This window comes from Penicillium mononematosum, assembly GCF_028829835.1.
Source record: "Penicillium mononematosum strain IBT 11891 chromosome Unknown utg000003l:1.0-8172316.0:1.0-8177699.0, whole genome shotgun sequence".
Lineage (NCBI taxonomy): Eukaryota > Fungi > Ascomycota > Eurotiomycetes > Eurotiales > Aspergillaceae > Penicillium > Penicillium mononematosum.
The window spans coordinates 479,738-502,952 of NW_026643273.1; the positions used below are offsets into that span (position 1 = coordinate 479,738).

Here is a 23,215-nt window from a genome sequence, read left to right on the forward strand (position 1 = left end):
ACATTAGCCATTACACGTGTCCATGATCCCTTATTTGGCTTCGAGGTCTACGTCATCCTGCTGAGTCCAGTCGTTCCTTCCTGCATTGCGAGCTTTCGCCCCCAATGATTTCGTTACCAATGGACAGATACCGCACAGGGCGCTCCCTGCGCAAATTGAGCGTGTTCAGGGGCTACCCGAGGCGGCAGTTTATTAATCCATGCCGTTCCATTTGGCCATTCTCTTAGATCAGCCTGCTTTCCTCTTATTCCACCATTATATTTTCTTCACATTTTTGCTCTCCCTGGTCTGCATCTTTTCCCCTTCACCTCCGCATCTCAGTTGCTCAGATGCCTCAGAAGACATCCTCGCTCAAGACTTATTTTGACGAGCTAGAAGAGACCAACGGCGATGACGAATGCAAGGCCTGGTTAAGCAGAGCTTTTGACTCCAAGGCTGAACTGGCAGTTTTTATCGCTGGGCGGCGGGAAGGAGGGGGAACCGGAAAATACGTTGGTTTTCTGAAGGGATCCTTCAACATTAGCTTCCGCTTCAGCTTCGACGATGGACAGCCGGATGTCATTATTCGGTTTCCGAAGCCCGGCCACACGGCTACAGCTTACAGGGACGAAAAAACTGTGAATGAGGTCCAGATCATGGAATACCTCCGCCAAAACACTGACATCCCCATTCCTCGTGTTCACAGCTGGGGCTTACTTGCCGAGAGTCCACAGCACCTTGGTCCATTCATCATCATGGATTATGTCAATGGTACACTTTTATCAACTATCTTGAAACAACCTGATCAAGACGGTATGGTTCTGAGCCCGAATATCGGCAACACCACATTGGACAAGATCTATTATCAAATCGCCTATTATATGGTCCAGCTTTCTCAACTTTCGTTTGCTAGTATCGGGGCCATCTCGAAGGACGATACTTCAAGCGCATGGCACGTTGCCGGAAGGCCCCTAACGTACAACATGAACGAATTAGCCACTGTCGCCGGCTACCCTGATGATCAATTTCCAACCGCACCGTTTGACCGTGCAAGCGATTATCTGAGATCGGTAGCGAACCAGCACTTGATCCACCTTTGGACCCAGCGCAACCTTGCCGACGATGCGGAAATCGCTCAGGAGCGGTTCATTGCCCGTCATCGGTTCGCACAGCTGATATCAAAGTATTATCCCGAAGACTGCAATCTATTTATACCCTTCTGCGACGACATGCGACCCTCAAACATGCTCATAGACCCAGAAACACTCCAGATCACTGCCGTTCTCGACTTCGAGTTTACGAATGCCATGCCAGCTGAGTTCACGTATGACCCGCCCTGGTGGCTATTGCTCTCTGGGCCGGAAATGTGGCTTGAGCGCTGCGCGATGGATGAATTTGTGACTCTCTATGAGCCTAGAATGGAGCAATTCTTGCGAGCTTTAGAGCGAGTGGAAACTGAAATGGCATTAGAGGTCAAACAACCCGGTGGATCGTCTCTCTCTACCCGGATGCGCGATTCATGGAGGACTGGGCGGTTTTGGTTCGACTATGCGGCAAGAAAGAGCTTTGATGTAGACACCATCTATTGGGCTGCATTACATACCGACGGTGCGGGTGTTGAGTTGCTTGATGATAAGGCGCGCGCAGAGATGGAGCCATTTACGCAGATTAAGATGGAGCAGTTGAAGGCATATAAGGAGGAGTGTACTGCTCGTTTTTCCTCGGAGATGTAGAGGATATGTAGCGATATTGTCTGATCTTCCATCGATGTCATTTTTTCCCTACATCCATCAAAAGTCATGTCCATATATGGAGTGCTCCAGAACACGTATTTGTCGATCCGAATCACTTATAGGTCATCCGCAGAGGAGTAGAAAGTGGTATCTATCTCTCCTAAATATGGATCCAATCGAGATATACGCCCGTCAGCGAAGCCCTCCTATACAGACTCCGACAGAAGCCCCTTCCCGCAGTTTGTTTGTTCCGAAGTATCTCGTATAATAGAGTGGCTTTACTTATCACGGCATAAGTCAGAGTAGAGAAAAAGACAAAAAGAAAAAAGAATTGGCGCCACCCGGAATCGAACCGGGGCTAACACAGAATCGTACACCACAATGTGTCGTCATACCACTAGACCATGGCACCTGTTGAATTATTAAGTAATCCGATTTAACAGTCCATCTGGGGAACACAGATGAAAGTGAGGGAGAGCCTTTGAGTAAAATAAGAAGAGCTGGCGCTGAGCTCTTGGCGGAGGCAGAAACTCAATGGCTTTGATATGTCGTATGGCCCATATGAAATGAGCAGGAAATATATATACGCTAGTAATTATCCTAACGTCAATTAGGTATAGTGTCCAACTGGTACTATACTGAGCAGGCTTTAATATCTAGATGGAAAGACACACTATTCTTTTAGGGCTAAGTCACGGAAAGTCGTGGCCATTCCAACCCCACTCGGCTTACGGCTATCGAATGTTCTGTGAAAGAGGCAACGGTTGGCTCCACGAGTTCACATCTAATTATCTATGTTGTACCTGTATTACCTCAACCACTATCTTGGCCATTCATCCACGGCCTCGTCTCCTCCAGGGCTGTCTATTGGTGATCCGTATCTAACTGGTAAGTAGATCACTAAATTGGATTACTTAATCATCTACTCGGTGCCATGGTCTAGTGGTATGACGACACATTGTGGTGTACGATGCTGTGTTAGCCCCGGTTCGATTCCGGGTGGCGCCAATTCTTTTCTTTTTGTCTTTTTCGCTCCCGCTTATGTTGTATGCTGTATACAGAGTGACAGGACATAAATTTCTGCACTGTCTTAGCCCCAGTAATATACAACTACCCGTGGACGTATCCATGGAATCGAGTACAACGCCTTGCTCTCAATAATAGCGATGCGGCGCCCTCAGAGATGACCCCAATTCATCTCATGTCTGCTGCGCAGTGCCACCAAAGTCTCCTTTGTTGTGTCATTATTCCGCATAGAGAGTGACAACACTGTCTTTATCTTGCGACAAACTCCGTGCTAAACTACTTTATGCATGTCCGTCCTTATGTCCATCATTGGCCGCGGTTCTCAACCTACTCGTCGCAATCAGTATGGTATCACTGTAGCATTTATAATAGCTATCATGTAACATTTTCTCATGCAAGATAGGTGGGATCCGGTGTACAATCCCTCAATAACCAGACCCGTGATACCAGCACGCTCGGCATCAGGGTTACCGAAGAGCGGGATACATAACCGGGTAGCGCCAGAAAAAAGCAGCCTAAAACATCTGCTAAACTTGCTTCCCCAATTCGGTCCTCAACAGTGTCCCTCCTTTGGTTGGTCCTTTGGACGGACAAAGTCCATCCATGATGGACGCCAATCCCAGGCTCAATAGTGCACTCGGGTAAAATGGCGGTAGCGGTGCGCCTATCGGAGGCATTTTGGCGCGTGTTCCTCTTGGGATAATTCCTCTAGCTGTATCGCTATTTACGTATATTCTCGGCATTCAAAAGGCGTTTTATGGAGCGGTAAGTGACCTTATGATCAACCTTAGCAAGGAGCCCTTCTGCCGTGATCTTCGGGTCTTCGCGTATAGCATTGAGTATCAGGTCTTTGTCAGCTTCAGTAAGCTTTTTTGGTCTGCCAGAGCGCGGTTTTGACACGCCATCTCGTCGCTCGCTCTCCTTGTTCACAGTGTAGCGGATTGTAGAGAGTGAAATGTCGGGATAGCGCTTATGAATACGCCTATACCCCCATCCAATAGCATGCAGCTCACATATGCGCTCACGTATAGCAGGGGTAAGCTCTTTGTCCCGCGCCATAGCGAGGCGGTGGTGTGTGTGGTAGAGAGGTTATCACTCTTCACTCGTGGGTGAGTACGGAGTACGCGAACATGAAATCCAGGTCTGTACACCGCCTACGCGCCATTTTGTGCGATTTTATTGGTTGAATTTCATCTTACCCCATCAATTTCTACGCTATACTATTGCTACGATTCACCGCCTATATATAGTTCTGTTCATGTGAAAAAAAGAATTCATCATGCTTCTGGTTTAGAAAGAGATATAAGCTTATAACTGGGCATATTACTATTTTCTAGCGGAAAAAGCCTGTTGTCATGACTATACTGTTCATTCACCATACTTAAAAAAAGACTCGAAATATTCCAAAAAGTAAATAAAGACTTGTTGTGGTATAAAGTGGGGGGGCAAAAAAGAATGGCGCCACCCGGAATCGAACCGGGGCTAACACAGAATTGTACACCACAATGTGTCGTCATACCACTAGACCATGGCACCAGAAGGTATGGAAATTCTGCAGAATTCGTCTACATCAAGAATGGACGTCTATGCCTGATCTTTCACCCACTTCATGTACCTGAGGCTTTCCAGATGTGGACGCGGCACGCTCCCCTGGACCCCTCCACGGCCCGGCCCGCGGGTCCCTGGGTACATACCTACCTAGGTAGGTACCTTGTATGTACTGGATAACCCAAGCAATCCTGGTTTCTGGATCTGGAAGTGTTAGCTGTTGATAAACTCACACGCGCTATTCTATACCATGGCTTCTCCTCGCCATTTTTACCTATTAGGGCTGGCTTCTCATACTGTGACAGGCTGAGCTTATATGGACCTAAAGCGCCATGCTATGTCCAATCCAGAAAGAGGTCATCAACGGGGACTAAGGTGGTAGTCAGGTGAGTTTTCTTTGCTAGGTGGTAACTTTAGGGAACCTTTCGCCGATCAAGGCCTCCAAATTGGGGCTTGACGATGTTCTATAGTTAGTGTAACCCTCTGGTTGATCCTTTGGACTTCAAGTAACGGCCTTCCTCGCTGGTCTTCTTTTAAGGCATCGCGACAGAGGCCGGGGCAACTTCGTCATAAGATTATTGGGTGTTTAATATATATCTGGCTCACAGCAGGATAATTCCACGTACCATGATATTGCAGCTTCTGCATACGTTAATTTATTTGAAAATTATATCTAGGTCAACCAAGCTTATCTGCAGTTAACTAAAAGACATTAAGTGGAAAGCAAAAGTGGTTGTTAAGATATAAATGCAGAATATATGTCGCCTACCCTGCACATAATGGCGGTTTCGATACAACTCAGGATAAGAGCATGAAGCCAAAAATGGATGAAAAATTATTCAACAGGTGCCATGGTCTAGTGGTATGACGACACATTGTGGTGTACGATTCTGTGTTAGCCCCGGTTCGATTCCGGGTGGCGCCATTTCTTTTTTCATTTTTTTTCGCCTTTTACTTTTTTCCCCTCGTGATATAGATAAACCAGGCGGCCGTTTATACGGCCCTAGTCTTTGAGTTCTCAGTGGTACTTTTCGGTAGTCTCCTCAGGTAGTCTGTTTCGATGTCTGCGTCCCTTCTCAGTTTGTTGGGTAGACAGCAGCAAAGGACCAAAAAGGGCTTTAATTTGTGACATGTATTTTCCTATCCTTTGCTAGCACATAGAGGAGCCTTGTCGTCGAGATCGACTTATGTATACTATAGTAGTATGCAACTTAGAGAGGGCGAAAAAATTAGGAGACAAAGGAAAAAAAATATGGCGCCACCCGGAATCGAACCGGGGCTAACACAGAATTGTGCACCACAATGTGTCGTCATACCACTAGACCATGGCACCTGGAAGTACGAAAATTTCATAGATTTTGACTACAGGAGCCTAATCCTCTTATATTGAGATGATGAATACATGGAGATCGTGCTGGTCTCTCTCCTCGTACCCGGCATGTTTTCTATAACGATATTAGAGTGGGGCAGATGGACAAAATGGCGAAGCAAATCATTCAAGCAGAGTTTAAAAAAGCATGGGGAAGGGAGAGGAGACAAAACTTCAATTCACCATTCAGTACATACTTTCCCCCGAGTGTCGCTACGTATTCATCTCTCCTTCCATCTCGCTTCTCTGCAACGCTTCATACACCGGTTATTTCTGTCTTTATCCTCTTCTAAACCAGCAGACACTCGCCGCCGTACCATTGGACAGTATAAAGGAAAACTAGTCACCGACACTGTGGATAGCGCATTTCGGGCTCGCTAAACTGGACTCGCGTGCATGGCGCGAAGGGGGATGCGATCAAGATACCTCAGGATGGGAATGGTAGTCCGGCCAGGTGTACTTACCCTCTAGATTAGCAGAGTAATAAATTTGAAGAAACCAAACTAACTATCGAGAGGAACTTTGAGCATTCCAGATCTCGGCTTTCTCGGCTCCCCAATATCGTCCTTGATTTTCGGACCCGGCCCTTGGACAGAACAATTCCGACTAGGAGTCATCGTAGATGTCGAGTTTCGAATTAGAGAATGAGGGGGAGATAAATTTTGTTGAGAGACAGACTTGGCCCTTTCCTTCTAGATGCACTTATGAGCAAAGCGCTCTTTATACTTGGTTTTGGCCAATCACGTCTTAATATACGACTAGAGTATCCACCCACTAAGTATTGTTAGCGCCGAAACTACAACTACTAGAGATAGATTCTATTGGCTATACTATCTATAGGAAAACACCATGAAATTGGCATGCGCAAGAGCCCATATCATTTCCCTCTATTATAGTTAATATATATGTAAGCTGTCACCGTAACCTTGGAAGTCTAAGTTTCCGTCATGAAGTGGACGGCTGAATACGTGGGTCCACATACGGAACCCTTGTATATCATTTCCTAAACCTGCGTGTTCAGCTCCCCAGCACTCAGTGGGGTTTATGTAGCTGAATTGTCCCTCAACTAGAGATTTTTCCCCTCTTTGTTTTTGCATGTACCGCACCCCTTGGTACTTCTCTCCTTTCCCATCAATATACACAACCCTACAGGATGTTCGACCGACTCAAGGATAGGATTCGCCGCCACAGGCACAAGAATGGACAACAGGTGAGCTATATAAATATAAATACACTGGACTGGCGTTGATACAGGTTCCAAATTGCGAGAGAGGCCACCATAGAATCCTTCCTTCCTTCCTTTTTTTTTTTGGCAAGGCTGATACATTCAATTTCTGAAGGTCAAACCCACACCAGCGAAGCCAGCGCAAGGGAACACGGCAAAACCCCAACCCGTGTCAGCTCCTGCCGCACCAGCTGCCAAGTTGCCGCCTGTGGAAAGCACCGAGTTACCGGCCGAGGAAAAGCCAGCTGAGAAACCAGATGCCCCAAAGGATTTGTGGGTGGAGGCCCTGAACTCTCTCCCTGAATCCAAACAGGAAGCTCTCAAGAAGATGGGATTTAACCAGTCCAGTGCTCAATCTGGATCTGTTGAGTCCAGCATTGAGGATCTGGTTGGCGTGGTCAACCAAAGACAAGAAGAGTGCGAGAAGAAATTTTGGAAAGTCAAAGTCGGCGGCGAAGAGATTGTCCTAAGGGACTATACCAACAATATTGTGGACTGGTTGGGGAAGGCTGGGGATATTGCAGTGCAATTTGCTCCGCCTCAAGCAGCTATACCTTGGTCTGTCATCAAATCTGTCATGCAGGTAATTTCCTCACTATTATGCCTTGCTTTTGTTTCTGGTTCAGGTCGTCCCTCGCGATACTCCAATATTTCTTAAGGTTTCTCTACTCTTTTCTGAACTTTCTAACCGATGGCATCAGATTCCGGTCATCGAAGGCGAGCAAATGGCTGCTATGCTTGCAACCACTGAAAAAGTCGTCCGCGTGATCAGCCGTGGCCAAGTGTACGAGTCTGTGTACCTCAGGAACAAACCCGCTACGGATAGCCTCTCAAAGAACCTTCAATCTGCACTGACCACAATCTATACTACATCGCTGGATGTACTCGCTGAATCGGCAAGTCTGTTCTCCAAAAACACAGCCACACGCACGCTTGAAGCAATCCTCAGTCCGGGCAAGGTCTCTGGCAGTATCTCGGCTATAAGTGAGCAAGAAGATGATCTCCTGCGTGATGTCTCAGCGTGCGAAGTGAGACGCAGTGCAAACGCGGACGACAGCATGATTGAAATGCTGAATGCGTTGAATGCACCAATGAAGCGGGTAGATGAGAACATCCAACATCTCCTTCAAAACATGGACGAAGAACAGCGTATTAAGATGTTGGAATGGATCTCCTCTATTCCATTCGGCAAAAATCATAACAATGTCAAAGAGAAGAGAACACCCGGCACGGGTGAATGGTTGTTACAGACTGAGGATTTCGCCACATGGGAGCAAAGCGACTCGTCTATCTTCTGGCTCCAGGGCTCCCCCGGCACCGGAAAGACCTACCTCACATCAGCCGTTATCGACCGAATCCAGGACCGATTGAGTAACACACCTAAGAATGAAGGCTTTGCATTTTTCTACTGTGATAAGAACGAACCGCCACGTGCACAGGCACTATCAATCCTTCAAAGTATTGTGCGTCAACTCTCAACTACTGCGAAGAGTCCTGAATCCACACAGAAGAAGCTTTGTGAATTATACAATAGATGTCGCAATGCAGGATCGACCTTCAGCCTAGAGCAGTGCAAGGAGCAGATCCAGGCCTCGATGGATATTTACGAGAAGACCACAATCGTGATTGACGCCATGGACGAGTGTGATACAGATACCCGCGACGAGCTCATCGATGCCTTGGATACTTTCGTTTCTCAATCCAACGAACGGCATATAAAAATCTTCATTTCAAGCCGACCGGACCACGACATTCAGGTCCGATTGCAAACTGCACCCAATATCGACATCAACGCAAGTGACAACAGAGGCGACGTCCAGAAATATCTCGATGTTGAGTTAGACAAGCTTGCCAAGAAGACTCCTTCCATCGGACGCCTGAAAGCCAAGATTCTGGATACTCTACTTGAGCGCTGTCAAGGAATGTTCCAATGGGCGGCTCTACAAGTGCATCAAATCCAGAAGTGTAAGACTGAGTCTAGTGTATGGAAACGACTTGAAAATCTTCCGGATGATATTCAAAAGGCATATGACGAGGCATGGAGTCAAATCGAAGATCTCGAGGAACCTGATAAGGTCCTAACATACCGCGCTATGCTCTGGGTTATGGCTGCTGAGCGACCGCTCTCCACATCCCAGCTTATCTGCGCTGTTCGCGTGAACACGAAAGGGGAGGTACCTACATTAGCAGATGAAATTGATGAGCAAGGATTACTGTCACTCTGTAACAGCCTCCTCACGATTGACTCTCAGCAAAAGGTGTGGCGATTCGCACATCTATCGGTCCGCGAATACCTCGAAACCAAGATGCAATGGACCCTTCCACGGGCTAATTTCCACGCCGCTAGTGCCTGTCTCTCATGGCTCATCACGATGTATGACAAAGACGACAATAACGAAATTGATTTGTCAGGTTGGAAGGGGCAACCGGAGCCGGGCGATATCTTCCACCTCATGCACCCATTCCATCTATACATGAGACATCAGTGGGTAAAACATGTTCAAAAGGCGCAGGATGACGACGAAGCTACGTTGTCCTCCTTTTGAAAACCTTCCTCGGATCTCCCGAGGAAAGCAGCAAGCAATACCGGAAATGGTATGAAGTGATTAAGGACGATTTGGAGAGGATCGTTGACGTCGCTCAAGGCACGGATGAATTCCACTTCTACCTGGAGGCAGGTGGTTTTACCAAAGAAGAGTTCGACACATGCGACTTCAATCAGGCACAGCATCCGGAGTATGGCGAGTTTGAAAGCGAGTTAGGACCATCAGATGCTGCCATTTATGCGATGTGTCATCTTTCATTTGCTGCGATACTATCAGACTGGTGGGAAAATGCAGAATTTGATGTTTCGCGCGTGAACGAACGAGGTCATAATCTTCTCACGATCGCTGCTCGGGTTGGATGTACGTCAATTTGCAAAACACTCGTCGAAAAGGGTGCGGATTTGAACCAGCAGGTTGAGGGTCAAGATTATGGCAGTGCCCTTCATGCAGCAGCTCACAGGGGACACACGGAAACCGTGAAATATCTGGTAGAAGTAGGTGCAAATGTGAACATGACAGTGGAAAACGGTGAACATGGGAACGCCCTCATCGCAGCGCTTGCCGCTGAGAAAGTCGATACTGCCAAATTCCTGATCCAAAAGGCGGGCGCAGATGTGAACAAGACCCACACCCTTGAGGAGGAGGAAGAGGATGAAGATCTCGATCCGGTCGTCGTCCTGACCCCAATTGCATTAGCAGCCAAAATTAACGGCACCGAGCTTCTCAAGATCCTGGTGGATGCTGGAGCCGACGTTAATGTGCTAGAACAATCTGGAAACCCTATTTCTGCAGCAATCAAATCCCGCAATTTTGAGGGTGTCAAGTACCTGATTCAAAAGGCGAAGGCTGATGTGAACTTGCCAATCTCGGAGGGTAATTTCCGCACTTTCCTGGAACGGGCATCGACCGACAGCAGAAATTTGGAAATTGTCAAATGGTTAGTTGAAGCAGGCGCCGAGGTGAATCCGTCGGAATGCGGAGAGAATGGCACCCCTCTCGCAGCAGCAGCTCGCGGAACCAACAGCGCAAGAAATGCGAGCTCGATTGAGATTGTGAAGTACCTTGTCAATGCAGGGGCAGATGTTCACAAAGGGGATGACGAGAGCAGCCCTGTTTCTCTGGCGGTACTTGCTCATGACATCAAGGTTCTCAAATACTTGATTGAAGTAGGCGGGGAGCTGAATGTGCAGAAGGAATTCGAGCAATCGATCAAACATGGATTCTTTGAGGGTGTCAAGTACCTGATCGAGAAGGGTGCCAACGTCAACAAGCCCCTTTCTGACGGAGACTATGGTACTGCCCTCGAATATGCAGCAGCAAAGGACACAACCCTTGAAATTACCAAGGCACTAGTGGAGGCAGGAGCAGATGTGAATTTGCTCTCAGAGAACGGGGTATATGGTAGTCCCCTCGCAGCAGCAGCAGCTTCATTCTTAGGTGGTATTGTCGACACTGTCAAGTATCTGATCCAAAAGGGTGCTGATGTCAATTTGTCATTGCCGCATGGAAATTATGGTAATGCTCTCACAGCAGCAGTGGCAAGTAGTTGCAACGTCGAGGTCGTCGAGTGCCTCGTTGAGGCAGGAGCAGACGCGAATGCCTTGCCAGAGCATGGAAACTATGGCAGTGCTCTTGAAGCCGCTGTAGTATCCGGGGTAGCATCAACGCTGCCAAGGTGCAGGCCCTAGTGGGCGCGGGAGCAGATGTAAACTTACCAATCAAGAATGGGGATTATGGCAGCGCACTCGCTGTTGCAGCGAGCGAGTGGGATGTTGAGGTTGTCCAGGTCCTGCTCGATGCAGGGGCTGATGTCAACATGCCACTCGACAATGGAGATTACCGCAGTGCGCTCGCAGCTGCTAAAGCGCAAGAGGATAATGAAGAAGTGATAAAGCTCCTTGAAGAACGTGGGGCAACAGTTTGATTACCTTTTAATATAGTGAAATTCAGAACTGGACCCGGTTATCCTTTTAACGAGGTATATGAGTATTGAATTGTAAGAACATTAATGTTGTATTTGGAGTGAGCAAGAGTAACGCCGCATGTGCTATCCCGCCGTGAGGAATCCCCAAAAGCACCAAGGAGCCGATTATCTGGCCACGATTCTGTTAATGGGAAAGAGACCAAATTATCGAAGAGAGAGAGATTTCAAAATATCGGTGCTTCTAATCACGTGTCGTCGTCAAATAAGTACCTGATTGGAGCAACATGTCATGTCGTGACTGTGTATGGCTGTGCATGGCGGTGTCATGCATGGCTTTGGGGGGCTGAGCGATGATCTATGTTGTAGTTGCTGTAATTCCTGAGGTCTAGGGGATGCGAGGCTATTAACTAAGCGAAGGTGATTTTCACAAAGGGAAAGGTCAAGTAAAAGAAAATAAGTGAATTTGGCCTTGCGGCCGAGGTTTATAATGAAATATCCGTTCTATATCCATTAAGCAAGCTGGGAAATCGGAACCTTTGACCACCAAAATTCGGTCTCCTCTCTTGCCCAATCATCCGCAACACATTTCGCAGGGGGAGCAACATTACCTCCGATCAGTTCCTCATTTCCCTCTCCAAAGATCATAATTTTTTTATCCGCCGGTTGGAAGGGCTTCCACTCCGGTCTTTGTCCATATCGACCAGACACAGCATTAGGATCACCGGTTGTAATGAAACTAGTCAAGTATGCATGAAGTGTGCCAGACAGCTCTTTTTGCGATTCTGAAATCCCCGTAATATCACTGTTATACGTCTCGTAGTACATATTATCGGCATGGTTCGCTCGACCGACGACCGTTCTAGGTAGCGCCCAGTGATAAAGGTAAACTGGAGTACCTTGGGACGATGCAAATTGTGCTGTCTGGCGGACTGGTGCCACATATGCGTAGTGTCCATATGCAGCTTCAATACGCTTATATTGAGGTCCGAGGCCCTCGCCCTGTCTTCCTTCAACATAGGGTGATGTGGGATCAACGGCGGGGTCAGGATAGAGCTTTTCGATTGTGTCGAGATCGGAAGACGAGAGCTCTGGCAGAAGATTGTGCCAGAACTCGCGGAATTCGGAGGCGTCTGACATTGTCTTGTCGACGTACATTGTTCCCTCGTTGCTGTTGAACCCGGTCATGATGGGTACTTTGTTCCAGACTTTTGACTCCCATGCCTCGAGGGGCTTCCGAGGGATGATGTCTCCATCAATTACCGGCTGGAATGCCCACCGAAGGGAAGGGTTGTACTTGTCGAAAACAGCCGTTTGGGCATTTGTAACAGTCAAGCTGGGCAGCGAACGTAGGAATGGGAAGATTTCGGCTTCGGGTAGATCGCCGGGGCAACCGACTTCTCGGAGGAAGTCCGCAAATTGGTCCTCGTGGACCTTGGCGTTATATGGGCGAACAGCGCGGGAAGTTGGTGCTCCAGACTCGATAATGACACGATGGAACAATGGTGCTTTGTGCTCGTCGTAATTGAGGAGGTGGTGGCCAATCTAAATTTGTGGTTAGAATGAAATATTGAAAAATCAGAAACTGGGCTGGTCACCGAATGCGCCCCCGCAGAAAGACCAAACAAAGTGACATTGGCGGGATCACCGCCAAAATTGGCAATATTCTCTTGAACCCAGTGCAATAAATGCACCTGATCACGCAATCCAAGATTCAGCAACCCTTCCTTCTGCGACAGACTCGAAGGGAGGAAGCCAAGAGCTCCAATGCGGTAACCGAAGCTCACGGCAACGAAGGGCCGTTCTGACCATCCCGCCATGGACGCAGTATTGTGCATAGCTGCCGACCCCCGATTGAAAGCACCGCCATGGAGATAGACCGCGACAGGGAGCTTTCCCGTATCATTGCTGCCAGCCGGTCGAAAGATGTTCGCCGTTAAGCAGTCTTCACTCTGCACAAGCTTGGGTCCTCCAGAGAGAAGTGCCTTTCCAGGAGCCGCGGGGCCATACTTGGACGCATCAATGGTATCTGATGAGCTGGGAACTTTGAATGCTGGTCTGAAGCGTCGATCCCCTACAGGAGGAAGCGCATACGGGACCCCCAAGAAGGCGTCGACGGGTTGGGGAAATGAGTCTTTGAGCTGGGTCCCCACCACGCGGCCTTGGACCAGGATGACGGAAGGGGGCTTGGTATCAGCAGTCATGGCGTATCAAGGTTCAATGGTAAACCAATGAAGGGAAATCAAGGGAAATCAAGAGCGACAAGAGTTGGGGTCGGAAGTAAGATATAGGACCATGGGGATTGCTATCTCTCCGGTGTACAAAAGTAGCGCCGAGGTTATACCGTGCGGGGGACTATCTTGGTATCTTGGTGTAGTCGGGAGTAAGATATAGCACCGTGGGGCTTATCTTCGAAGAGGAGCTCGGAAAGTTACCCCGTGCGGGGATTTCCTATCTGGGTGGAGCCGATAAACCCTAAAGATAAAGAAAACATGGCTAAACGGCTTTGAGGGGTATCGGATTCCCTATATGGGGATCATTCCCATCTTTTTCTGCTATTTACTATTATTCATTGAATTGCGAATATGGAGATCGACAAAAAACCAGCCGTGGACGATACTATGAACGAGAAAGAAGTGCAAATTGGCACTATAACGGATCTCGATGAAGGAGAGGTCTTCCTCCGCCAACATGGCTTTAATCAAGAGGCTATTCAAGCCCTTTTGGACGACGAGCCGCGCAACAAGGCGTTGGTCCGCAAAGTAGACCTTGTTCTGCTGCCTTTACTTTCCGGGACATATATGCTTCAGTATATCGACAAATCAGCACTTGCCTACTCCGCGGTGTTTGACCTTCTCCCTTCGACAAATATGTCCAGCGAGCAATACAGCTGGCTCGCCAGTATCTTTTATTTCGCGTATATCGTCTCTGAATACCCATGGAATATGCTCGCGCAGAAAACAAAGCTTGCTAAAGTCGTGTCCGGGAACATTATTGCCTGGGGATCGATGCTCATGATTACTGCCGCCTGCACCTCCTTCACCGGAATGGCTATCTGCCGCTTCCTTCTGGGAGTCTTCGAAGCCCCCATCACCCCTTGCTTCATGATGATGATAGGAATGTGGTACACACGTGCTCAGCAACCTTTCCGTGCCGGTGTCTTCTACAGCTGCAACGGCCTGGGGGCTATGGTGGGTGGCATTCTCACGTATGGAATTGGACAAATCGACACTATTGCGGTATGGAGAGCTATCTATCTCATTCTGGGCGGGATTACCCTTGTCTGGGGAATTGTGATGCTTTTCTTCCTCCCGGATGATGTTATCTCATCGAAGCGTTTTACGCTGGACGAGAAGGCCCTCCTCATCGGCCGCGGTCGACTCGGTCAGACTGGTATCATCAATCACCAAATCAAATGGTATCAGATCCGCGAAGCTTTAATGGATCCACAAGTTTGGATCTTGTTCTTGTTCACCCTCCTGAACGAGGTCATAAATGGTGGGATCGCCAGCTTCGGCAAACTAATTATTAAGGGGTTAACCGATGACTCGGCCACTGCTGTTGCCTTGGGTATTCCTTTTGGAGGATTCCAGATCTTCTACATCCTGGGAGGAACATATCTTGCCTCTCGAATCAAAAACTTCCGAACTGTCGTCATGTTCATTTACCTGATGCCGACGATAATCGGCGCCAGCCTCCTATGGAAGTTGGACCATGAGACGTACAAGGTCGGAGTGTTGTTTGGTTATTATATCATCGGCGCCTACGTCTGCTCTTTGGTACTGGCTTTACAGATGCCGGCGACGAACCTGGGTGGGTATACAAAACGTACAACGAGTGTTGCATTTGTGTTTTTCGCGTACTGCGCCGGCAACATTATTGGACCACACGCGTTTCTGGCGGAAGAAGCCCCCATATACCAGACTGGAGTCAAGCTCATCTTGTCATGCTCATCTGCGCAAGCAGCGTTGGCTGTTTTGCTGCGTTTTATGCTGGCTCGCAGAAACAAGCAGCGAGATGCTGCGGCTGCTGCTATAGGCCAGGTCGAGTCATCTACTGACCAGAGCGCTGGGGCCGACCTAACCGATTTTGAGGTTGGTTACTGTCTATTATTCATTCCTTTCTGTGATCTTTTCACTAACCGGCTGACAGAACCCAAACTTTCGATACGTCCTTTGAAATATAGTTTTCCGATCGTTGTTTCTAATTATACGCCGTCATCATGCTCTTAAAATTTCTGCTTTAGCTCTCCACGGGCTGTTCTTGTTGGGATCGTAGGACGGTGCTTAACCACTGTTTATAAGTTCTTACAAAGTCTTCACTTGATCTTGATATTGTTGAGATCATCCTATCCTATATGGATGCCTTGTTATGGTGGCAGACTAAGAGCTTGTTTACCAACGTAGGCCTCTATAAAAGGTTTTTGATTTCCTAGTTTGAATACCAAGAGTTTCTTCCTCCTCCATCTCCCTGGTAGCATGTAGCCTCAAGAGATATCTACTGAGAATGCAGGGGCACTACCTGTTAAGTACTATGGAGCAGTACCACACAAGTAGGACCCCTCTTGCGCTGACTGACGTCGAGTTCGATGTAGGTATTCCAAGGTCCATCTCAATGTCTTCTATTCTCCCTCTTCATCTTCACTTTAACATCTAAGGAACTTTATCTCTTACTTTATTCTCACTCTATCTTCACTTCTTATCCTATCTCACTAGTAAGTCTATGCCATTCTGATACTTTTTCTTTTACAGTTATCCTCTTCGATAACTTCTTCCCTTTAACAACTTTTTTACCTCGACAATCCTTCCGTCTTCAACCTTTCTTCTCCCCCCCCACCCAAAAAAAGTCTCTCGTACTAAACGCCCTAACTCCCTTCAAGTCTCCTATCAAAATCCCAGTCTGAAAGCTGTAAGTTTACTGAAATTACGACCCTCCTGGTATCTTGGACCGTGAACTGACAAAAGTCATTAGAGCGAGGCATTGCCCAGCACTTTTCTTCCTCTCCTTACTCCAGTGTCTCCTTCTACAATAGACAAATACCTAGAAGATGACGCCATTCTAGATGTCGATGCGATAATAGGAATCGAGGGTGACGAGCCTGTCCTATCCTTCCCACAGAGAACGGTGTCTACAGAGATACCAGAGCGGCCGAAGAAACGGAACCGAGAAACAGGTGACAGCCACGAGAGAAGCGCACAAAGCCAAGAACAGGGAGCAGACTCGGAAGTGGTGTCAAAGACCCAAGGTTACCGCGCCCCACTCAGGATAACCTTCCCAATCGCCAGCAGGACATTTCCGCAGACGAGGAGATCTAGTAAGTACCCCTTGCAGATACATTCATACATTCATACATTTATACACCTAGTCCAATAGCTAACGTTAACACAAGCTGTCCGCCCGAAGAACCTACCATGCCGAGCCCTGAGCACGCAGCTGCGATTGGTGCCCTTAATAAAGAAATGCGGCGAGATCTCGACTCGATGGACCATGGTCTGTTTGATGCGATCATAGACTATCCAGGGGGCGGCACCCGTCCCCAAAACGGCAAAGGAAAAGATGCTGATATAGCATTTGGCCCAATGAGGCGAGCAGTAGGAGAGCGAGCAAACGGAAACGAAAAAGGTACACCGTTGTCGCTGAGATCGCTATCTCTGAGACGGAAACTAAGCTGAAGAGAGATACTGCTTTTTGGTTGGACCCCCTTCGTGGCAATGCGAATCTGGTCGTAACGATCAAGGCAAGCAGAAAACTTGCCTATATCAAGATCGACACCTAGCCAGCAGGGGTAGACCTTGGCCCCGGTAAACTCCCACAGAACAGTTCGTGAATGGGCTAAGCAGAAAACTCCCGGGCCCGGATAAAAAATCTGGGCTATGCGCATCCTACACCAAGATGCCTAGGGGTGCCTTCGCATCCCTAGATATTACTACAAACTTCGTTGAGGCTGCGCACCACCAGACCAAGCTATTACCGAAACAATGGAACAGGTCATTCAAAAGATGCAGGCCGAAACTGCTATTGGTGACAACCGAAATGCAGCCATCCATGAGGCGATGCGAGCTACAACTGGACCGAGCTGATTGTCCCAGCTCGGGCATTTATCCCAACGACACCTCCCAAACAGCAGATGAGATTCTGGGGATGTTTCCAAGCATCAAGGAGCATTCTTACACAATCCAAGGCAGCTAAGTGAAGAGAATGCCGGGACAATCGGGGGTTTTCACGTTTTGCAATTCCTTTTTTTTTTTTCGATGTGGAACATCGCATAGTTATCTATCAATTGAGTTGCCAAACGGGGATATTTTCATCAATTCAACATAGCAGTAGATTAGCATACCAGATTTGTAGCAGATTAATTTCCTTCCACATTAGTCCCCTTTTTTAAGAACAGTGCCTGTCTTGAAGTTTTCCTGACTCTTCCCAAATCCTTGCAGCTTCGCGAAAGCCTTCGTTATTTCCGTAATGCTCTGCGTCGCATAATCTAAAAAAAATTATGTCAGCAACTCAAAAACCACAGATGGAAACAAATACGTACAGCAACCAACCAGCATCCAGATGAAGTTGAAGAAGAAGTAATAGAACCAGAAGTAATATCCTTCTGGTCGACAATACGAGATTTCAAGCAGACTCGTCGCATAGTAAAGGACATCGCCATATACCTGACCCACGGAAATCACAAGCTGCAGAACATAACGTGCGGGATGTTGTACTGCAATGCAATATGCGATATAGAAGGCAAGAGGGCCCCAAGCGAACTAGCAAGGTGGTCAGTAACAGGAAAACTCACTACTTGAATCAGAGATAAGTGGACGTACTGCGGTAACAGCTTCCATACAGATGAGGAAGGGATCGGATGTCAAGTAACGAGAGTCAGAAAGAGAATACTCCTTCCATAGCTGACCGAATAGCTCTTGGGAGCCTGCGAGTGTTTTGTGGTTTATGACAAAATATGCTTCGAAAAAGAGATGGATGAATCCCGCTGTTTTATTGTATATAGGTAAGCTTATGCTCAAAGGTCTCATTTAGTAAAGGAGAACGGAGAATGTAGAACTCACTCAGGCACATCCAAACAAAAGCAAGCTTATCTGATTGACTGGCAGTCGGTCGCACACGAGATATGATGATCAAGGCTATTCCCAATACGGCTGCCCACAGAAAGCCAAATTGAATAATTATCGAAATCGCAGAGCTTTCATTGTCCACATACTGGGGTAGATGTATGGTAGGTGGATAGTAGTTGTGAGAAACCGAGGTTGCGGCATTGGCGAGCTGAATTGGATCCGCCATTGGATCTGTTGTTTCTTGGTAGAACAACAGTGATGTAGGGTTATAATGGAACGTACCTTACAGACATTTAGTGATACTTATGTTCGATCCAAGAAACCCTCGGGGTCCGCGGCCCCCGGGACTTTCTCGGATACTCCAGCGTCCGAGTCGACCCACCCGGGGACCTGACGGGCTAGTCATTCAGAAGGTATTGCTAATCAGATATTAACCTTGGAAAGGTTAGAGCAGACATAAAGATAGAATAGCACTCAAAAACCTATTTAATTCTCATCGTAGTCACCGTAGGAGATCACCTGGCTAGTTATATATATTCTCAATTTAACCCATGGGGTCAATATCATAGACTGTCCTTATCATCTCGACTCACCATAGGACCAGATCTCAATGGGCCATAGTTGATCGCTGATTGTGGCTCCTTTCTCCACATGAGTCTGACAACGGCCCAAACAGCTATACAAAATGATAAAATTACACCCACAAACAGCCACCCAGGAAACTGCCAGAAGAGTTGATCAAAGACCCGGAAGAAAATGCTCTGCTGCTCGGGCTTCTTCTCTTCCTGATGGAATCCATGGGAGTCTAAGGTATACTCTTCCGGAACTTCGGGCCATTTGTCTACCCCATCTAGAATGGCCATGGCCATGCCGTTCTCGAGATGCATCTCAAAGTGACAGTGGAGCAGCCAGGCCCCCGGAGAAGTTACCTGATATCGAAGGACCACCCACATCGCTCCTGTGAACTCAGTGAGGAATGTATCACGGTAGGGTGGATTGACCAGATTAAAGTTTTCCGGATTATCGGCCATGGCCTCGCTGACGGAGGAGTAGTTCCAGATTCCCTGGCCAGAACCCAGCCGCCAGAACTTATTCGCATGCTTGTGCACGGCATGTGGGAAGTCAACTGGCCAAAGGGGCGAGTGGCCCACCTGGAGGACGATATCCTGCCAGGTACCGTTCTGAGTGCGAATGATCAAATCGTCATCGCGGGCCTCGGGGCTGTTGACGTTGTACAATAGAGGGCGGTACGCAGCCCGGTCGGAGGGGTACTTCTTCTTGCCACCTAAAGTGAATTCCCAGGTCGAGTTGGCTTTGCCTAGGAAGAGGACGTGCATTGCGTCGCCATCGCCGGTGAAAGGAACCTTGGGCGGCCAGGGTGGCAGATCTAATTTGTCCAGAAAGACGATACCTTCGCGTGTTGGCCAGGCGTTGTAGCCAAAGTACGGCTGCGAGGTTGTTGTGACCCCGAACCGATCGGGAGGACGGTGAGCCTCCAGGTCCCCGTTCTTGTATCGTAAGATACCAAAGCCTGCGATCATTTGAGAGTAGCCACCGTCAGGCACGCGAATGGAGTAGTCCATTGGCTTTTTGTCGAGTCGAATCAGAGCCGAGTATCGCTCCCCGGCCCAGATCAGGAAGGTATCTGCCCGGCGCGGTTCGATGTAGTGGCCATCAACCTCGTAGATCCACATTTCGTGTTCGTCTATCGTGGGCTGCAGAGTTTTGAAGGTCGAGCCGCCAATCCAGTTGACACTGACCCATCGATCCTTTGCGTCGACCTCGATGATCTCCGTGGGACCGGTGTGGGGATTACAGCCCTCTTGTAAACCCGGAGGAATGGCCGAGACATTGCCATCCTTAAGCCAGGGACCTTCGGTGGAAGGGACGAATGGGAAGCAACTGTATGTATCAATATAGCTCGCCTTGATATAAAAGAGAAAAAGACTTCCATGAACTTACCCCTTGTCGGTAATAGTATCGTTTGGCCAACTTTTGTGCATGAACGGAATTTGCTTGTCAATGAGCCACTGATGACCAGGGCAATACAAGCTCCCCTTTCCATTGATCAAAATACTATCGACACAGCTGTGACTGTTAGCATATTAAGCTGGAGAGAAAGAGTTATTTTCCGTACAATATCTGGAGATGGCTATTTGCATCAGCCTCTTTGTATTGTTCAGACGTGTAATAATCCCAATCTGATAGAAGGATAATCCGAGGATCATTGGCAGCGCGTGCCATAGCTTGGATCTCGACTGGGTCCTCGTTGATCATTGCCCACGGTCCTGGGGTTCCTGGCTTCCGTCTACTAGTATATTAGCATTTATTTAGTACAAAGTAGTGAAGGCATACGGCATACCGAATAAATAGCGCCCCATAGAGACCGTCTAACAAAGTAGCTCGGGAGTGGGAATGGTACCTGAGACTCGATTAGTTTTAAGCTGTCCTTAGCGAAGTACATATAGTACGGACCAATATTGCCCGGGAGGATACGCAGTGAAACGATAGACATAGCTCTCGCCAGGCTCAATAGGCTTTTGACTCAAACCTGGCACTCCATCTGACCAGGGGGTATCTTGCATCCTGTTCAGTCATTATTAGTACCGTAGGTGCACAAGATATTTGACGAGAGAGTCAGGCTTACAGAATCCCGTGCCAATGGATGGTGGTATTCTCGTGCATCTTATTATGAACGACGATCTGCAGAGCTATCAGCCTTCACTGTTTCTTAGAGCATATTATATCAATAGAAATCATACTTCCACATCATCACCCTCATCAAAAATTAATTCAGGAGAGGGAAATTGTCCATTTGTCTTGATCATATGGCGACTCTGGCCATTGGGAGCACCTTCTTCCCAGGTCAGAGTGAGTTCCCGTCTGACATGTGCGGCAAATGTGGTGAGAACATGGCTCAAGAACAGGAAAAGTATTTTTATACGACACTTCATGCTGAAAGAGTGCAAAAATCACAAAGATTGAAGAGAAAGAAAGAGTTGAGAAGGCCGAACGTGGTAAGGTTCCTAAGAAGCCCTGCATCAACTACTCCGGCATCTACGGATTTGAACTCGAGTAGTATCTTTTCTTTTCTCATAAAAAGGGTTTCAACTTATTCAACTAATTTCAATTGCATTGCCTAGTTACCTCTCCACTGCGCGTCGGAATTAACCTCTTACATGATATCTTCGGGGACCGAAAAAGGACACTCGGATATCGCAGAGTAACAATCTCACAAGCCTGACATTAGTTTCACTTCTATCCAATAAATCATTCAGATATACCTTGTAGTCTGAGGATATTCCAGAACAACGTGACTGAAGCCCCGACCATGACGAACTCACCGCAATCTTCTCCCCTTGAGGTCTTGGCTGACCAAATCAGTGCTTCGGCCAAAGTAATCGCGGCCTTCTGTGCCTCTACAGGCCATCCACACCCTTCCTTTGACGATACCAAACTCAATAACCTCGATACATTACCCTCCCCTGCACCAGCCGAGATTCAGGAGGCTCGACAGGTTATTCTTGAGAATGCTTATCGACTCCAACAGCTCATCATCGAGCCCAACCAGTATCTGGCACGATTGGCAGTCTACGTGAGTTTATGGCGTCTTTGATCTTCAAACAAAATTCTGACAATGAAAAATAGCCTCAGCATCTTGCCGCAATTCAATGGCTCTGTCACTTCAAAATCCCCTCGCTCGTCCCGAGTGACAGCACTATCTCGTATCCCGATCTCGCGGCTGCAGCCCACGTACCGCTCCACCAGCTCAAAAGTATAACTCGGATGGCTATCACGGGAAATTTCCTTCAGGAGACACCCTTGAACCAGGTTTTGCACAACAAGACATCAGCGCACTTCGTGTCAAACCCGTCACTGTGTGACTGGGCGCTATTCCTGGCAGAGGATTCGGCCCCAATGGCGCCCAAGCTGGTCGAGGTGACCCAAAAATGGGGGAGACAACGAAGAAGACAGAGACCGCATTCAACGTGGCGATGAACACGGACCTACCCTTTTTCGATTATCTCTCGAGCTCTCCGGAGTTTACCCAGCGGTTTTCCGGATACATGAAGAACGTGGCCAAGGGCGAAGGGACGAACGTCAAGCACTTGATTCAGGGGTACGATTGGGAAACTCTGGGTAATGCTACTGTGGTGGACGTAAGTCAATTGCTGCAAATTTTGGTCAAAACTTTCGGTTTTCGCTAAATTGATTCAACATAGGTGGGTGGATCGAGCGGCCACGCTAGCATTGCTCTCGCGGAGATTTACCCGCAGCTGAAATTCATTGTCCAGGACCTTCCGATGGTCATCAAGACTTCTGCATCCCAGGTCCCTGATGCTGTGTCCTCGCGGGTTACATTCCAAAGTCACGATTTCTTCACCCCGCAACCTGTGATCGACGGGGATGTGTACCTTCTCCGAATGATCTTGCACGACTGGCCCCGCGACGAAGCCCAAAAGATCTTGTCCCATCTGGCTGTGGCCCTGAGTCGACCTGGCAGTCGCATCATCGTTATGGACACTGTTCTTCCCAACCCGGGTAGCGCGCCGGTTAGCGAGGAGGCGCTGCTGCGTGTGCGGGACATGACGATGATGCAGACATTCAACAGCCATGAGCGGGGGATGGAGGAGTGGGAGGCACTAGTGCAGGCGGCAGACTCCACCTTGAAGATAATCCGGGCCATTCAGCCTTGTGGTAGTGCGATGACGATTCTGGAGATTGGGCGGGAATAGTAGCGATAGCCTCGAGGTGGTCACTTTCGGTCCCCGAAAGGGCAAATAATAGCGCACGGGTTATTTTAAGC

At 48.1% G+C, this 23,215-nt stretch overlaps 9 protein-coding genes across 9 annotated transcripts; 6 read left to right on the plus strand and 3 right to left on the minus strand.

The window, feature by feature from the left end:
• Positions 1 to 329: 329 nt before the first annotated feature.
• N7519_005088 (phosphotransferase family protein) lies at positions 330 to 1,712 on the plus strand (the record flags this gene model as incomplete). Its single annotated transcript, XM_057291864.1, has 1 exon — positions 330 to 1,712. The coding sequence occupies one exon, from the start codon at positions 330 to 332 to the stop codon at positions 1,710 to 1,712; it is 1,383 nt and encodes a 460-aa protein (XP_057146675.1).
• A 1,746-nt stretch (positions 1,713 to 3,458) lies between these two features.
• N7519_005089 (uncharacterized protein) lies at positions 3,459 to 3,797 on the minus strand (the record flags this gene model as incomplete). Its single annotated transcript, XM_057291865.1, has 1 exon — positions 3,459 to 3,797. The coding sequence occupies one exon, from the start codon at positions 3,795 to 3,797 to the stop codon at positions 3,459 to 3,461; it is 339 nt and encodes a 112-aa protein (XP_057146676.1).
• A 3,011-nt stretch (positions 3,798 to 6,808) lies between these two features.
• On the plus strand, positions 6,809 to 11,350 carry N7519_005090 (uncharacterized protein; the record flags this gene model as incomplete). Its single annotated transcript, XM_057291866.1, has 5 exons — positions 6,809 to 6,865; positions 6,996 to 7,463; positions 7,582 to 9,365; positions 9,407 to 11,081; positions 11,102 to 11,350. 5 exons carry the CDS (start codon positions 6,809 to 6,811, stop codon positions 11,348 to 11,350), a joined length of 4,233 nt encoding a protein of 1,410 aa, XP_057146677.1.
• Positions 11,351 to 11,860: 510 nt separating this feature from the next.
• N7519_005091 (putative extracellular lipase) lies at positions 11,861 to 13,551 on the minus strand (the record flags this gene model as incomplete). The annotated part of the gene is made up of 2 exons (XM_057291867.1): positions 11,861 to 12,892; positions 12,946 to 13,551. 2 exons carry the CDS (start codon positions 13,549 to 13,551, stop codon positions 11,861 to 11,863), a joined length of 1,638 nt encoding a protein of 545 aa, XP_057146678.1.
• Positions 13,552 to 13,932: 381 nt separating this feature from the next.
• On the plus strand, positions 13,933 to 15,526 carry N7519_005092 (putative MFS transporter; the record flags this gene model as incomplete). Its single annotated transcript, XM_057291868.1, has 2 exons — positions 13,933 to 15,441; positions 15,500 to 15,526. The coding sequence occupies 2 exons, from the start codon at positions 13,933 to 13,935 to the stop codon at positions 15,524 to 15,526; spliced, it is 1,536 nt and encodes a 511-aa protein (XP_057146679.1).
• A 1,232-nt stretch (positions 15,527 to 16,758) lies between these two features.
• Positions 16,759 to 17,123, plus strand: N7519_005093 (uncharacterized protein; the record flags this gene model as incomplete). Its single annotated transcript, XM_057291869.1, has 2 exons — positions 16,759 to 16,938; positions 16,989 to 17,123. 2 exons carry the CDS (start codon positions 16,759 to 16,761, stop codon positions 17,121 to 17,123), a joined length of 315 nt encoding a protein of 104 aa, XP_057146680.1.
• Positions 17,124 to 17,239: 116 nt separating this feature from the next.
• On the plus strand, positions 17,240 to 17,536 carry N7519_005094 (uncharacterized protein; the record flags this gene model as incomplete). The annotated part of the gene is made up of 1 exon (XM_057291870.1): positions 17,240 to 17,536. One exon carries the CDS (start codon positions 17,240 to 17,242, stop codon positions 17,534 to 17,536), a length of 297 nt encoding a protein of 98 aa, XP_057146681.1.
• Positions 17,537 to 17,715: 179 nt separating this feature from the next.
• N7519_005095 (uncharacterized protein) lies at positions 17,716 to 21,362 on the minus strand (the record flags this gene model as incomplete). Its single annotated transcript, XM_057291871.1, has 13 exons — positions 17,716 to 17,828; positions 17,883 to 18,102; positions 18,163 to 18,326; positions 18,403 to 18,690; positions 18,732 to 18,806; positions 19,002 to 19,065; positions 19,113 to 20,310; positions 20,371 to 20,496; positions 20,546 to 20,716; positions 20,771 to 20,830; positions 20,884 to 20,994; positions 21,056 to 21,111; positions 21,171 to 21,362. The coding sequence occupies 13 exons, from the start codon at positions 21,360 to 21,362 to the stop codon at positions 17,716 to 17,718; spliced, it is 2,838 nt and encodes a 945-aa protein (XP_057146682.1).
• Positions 21,363 to 21,739: 377 nt separating this feature from the next.
• Positions 21,740 to 23,144, plus strand: N7519_005096 (uncharacterized protein; the record flags this gene model as incomplete). The annotated part of the gene is made up of 4 exons (XM_057291872.1): positions 21,740 to 22,003; positions 22,057 to 22,347; positions 22,461 to 22,568; positions 22,632 to 23,144. The coding sequence occupies 4 exons, from the start codon at positions 21,740 to 21,742 to the stop codon at positions 23,142 to 23,144; spliced, it is 1,176 nt and encodes a 391-aa protein (XP_057146683.1).
• Positions 23,145 to 23,215: the final 71 nt, after the last annotated feature.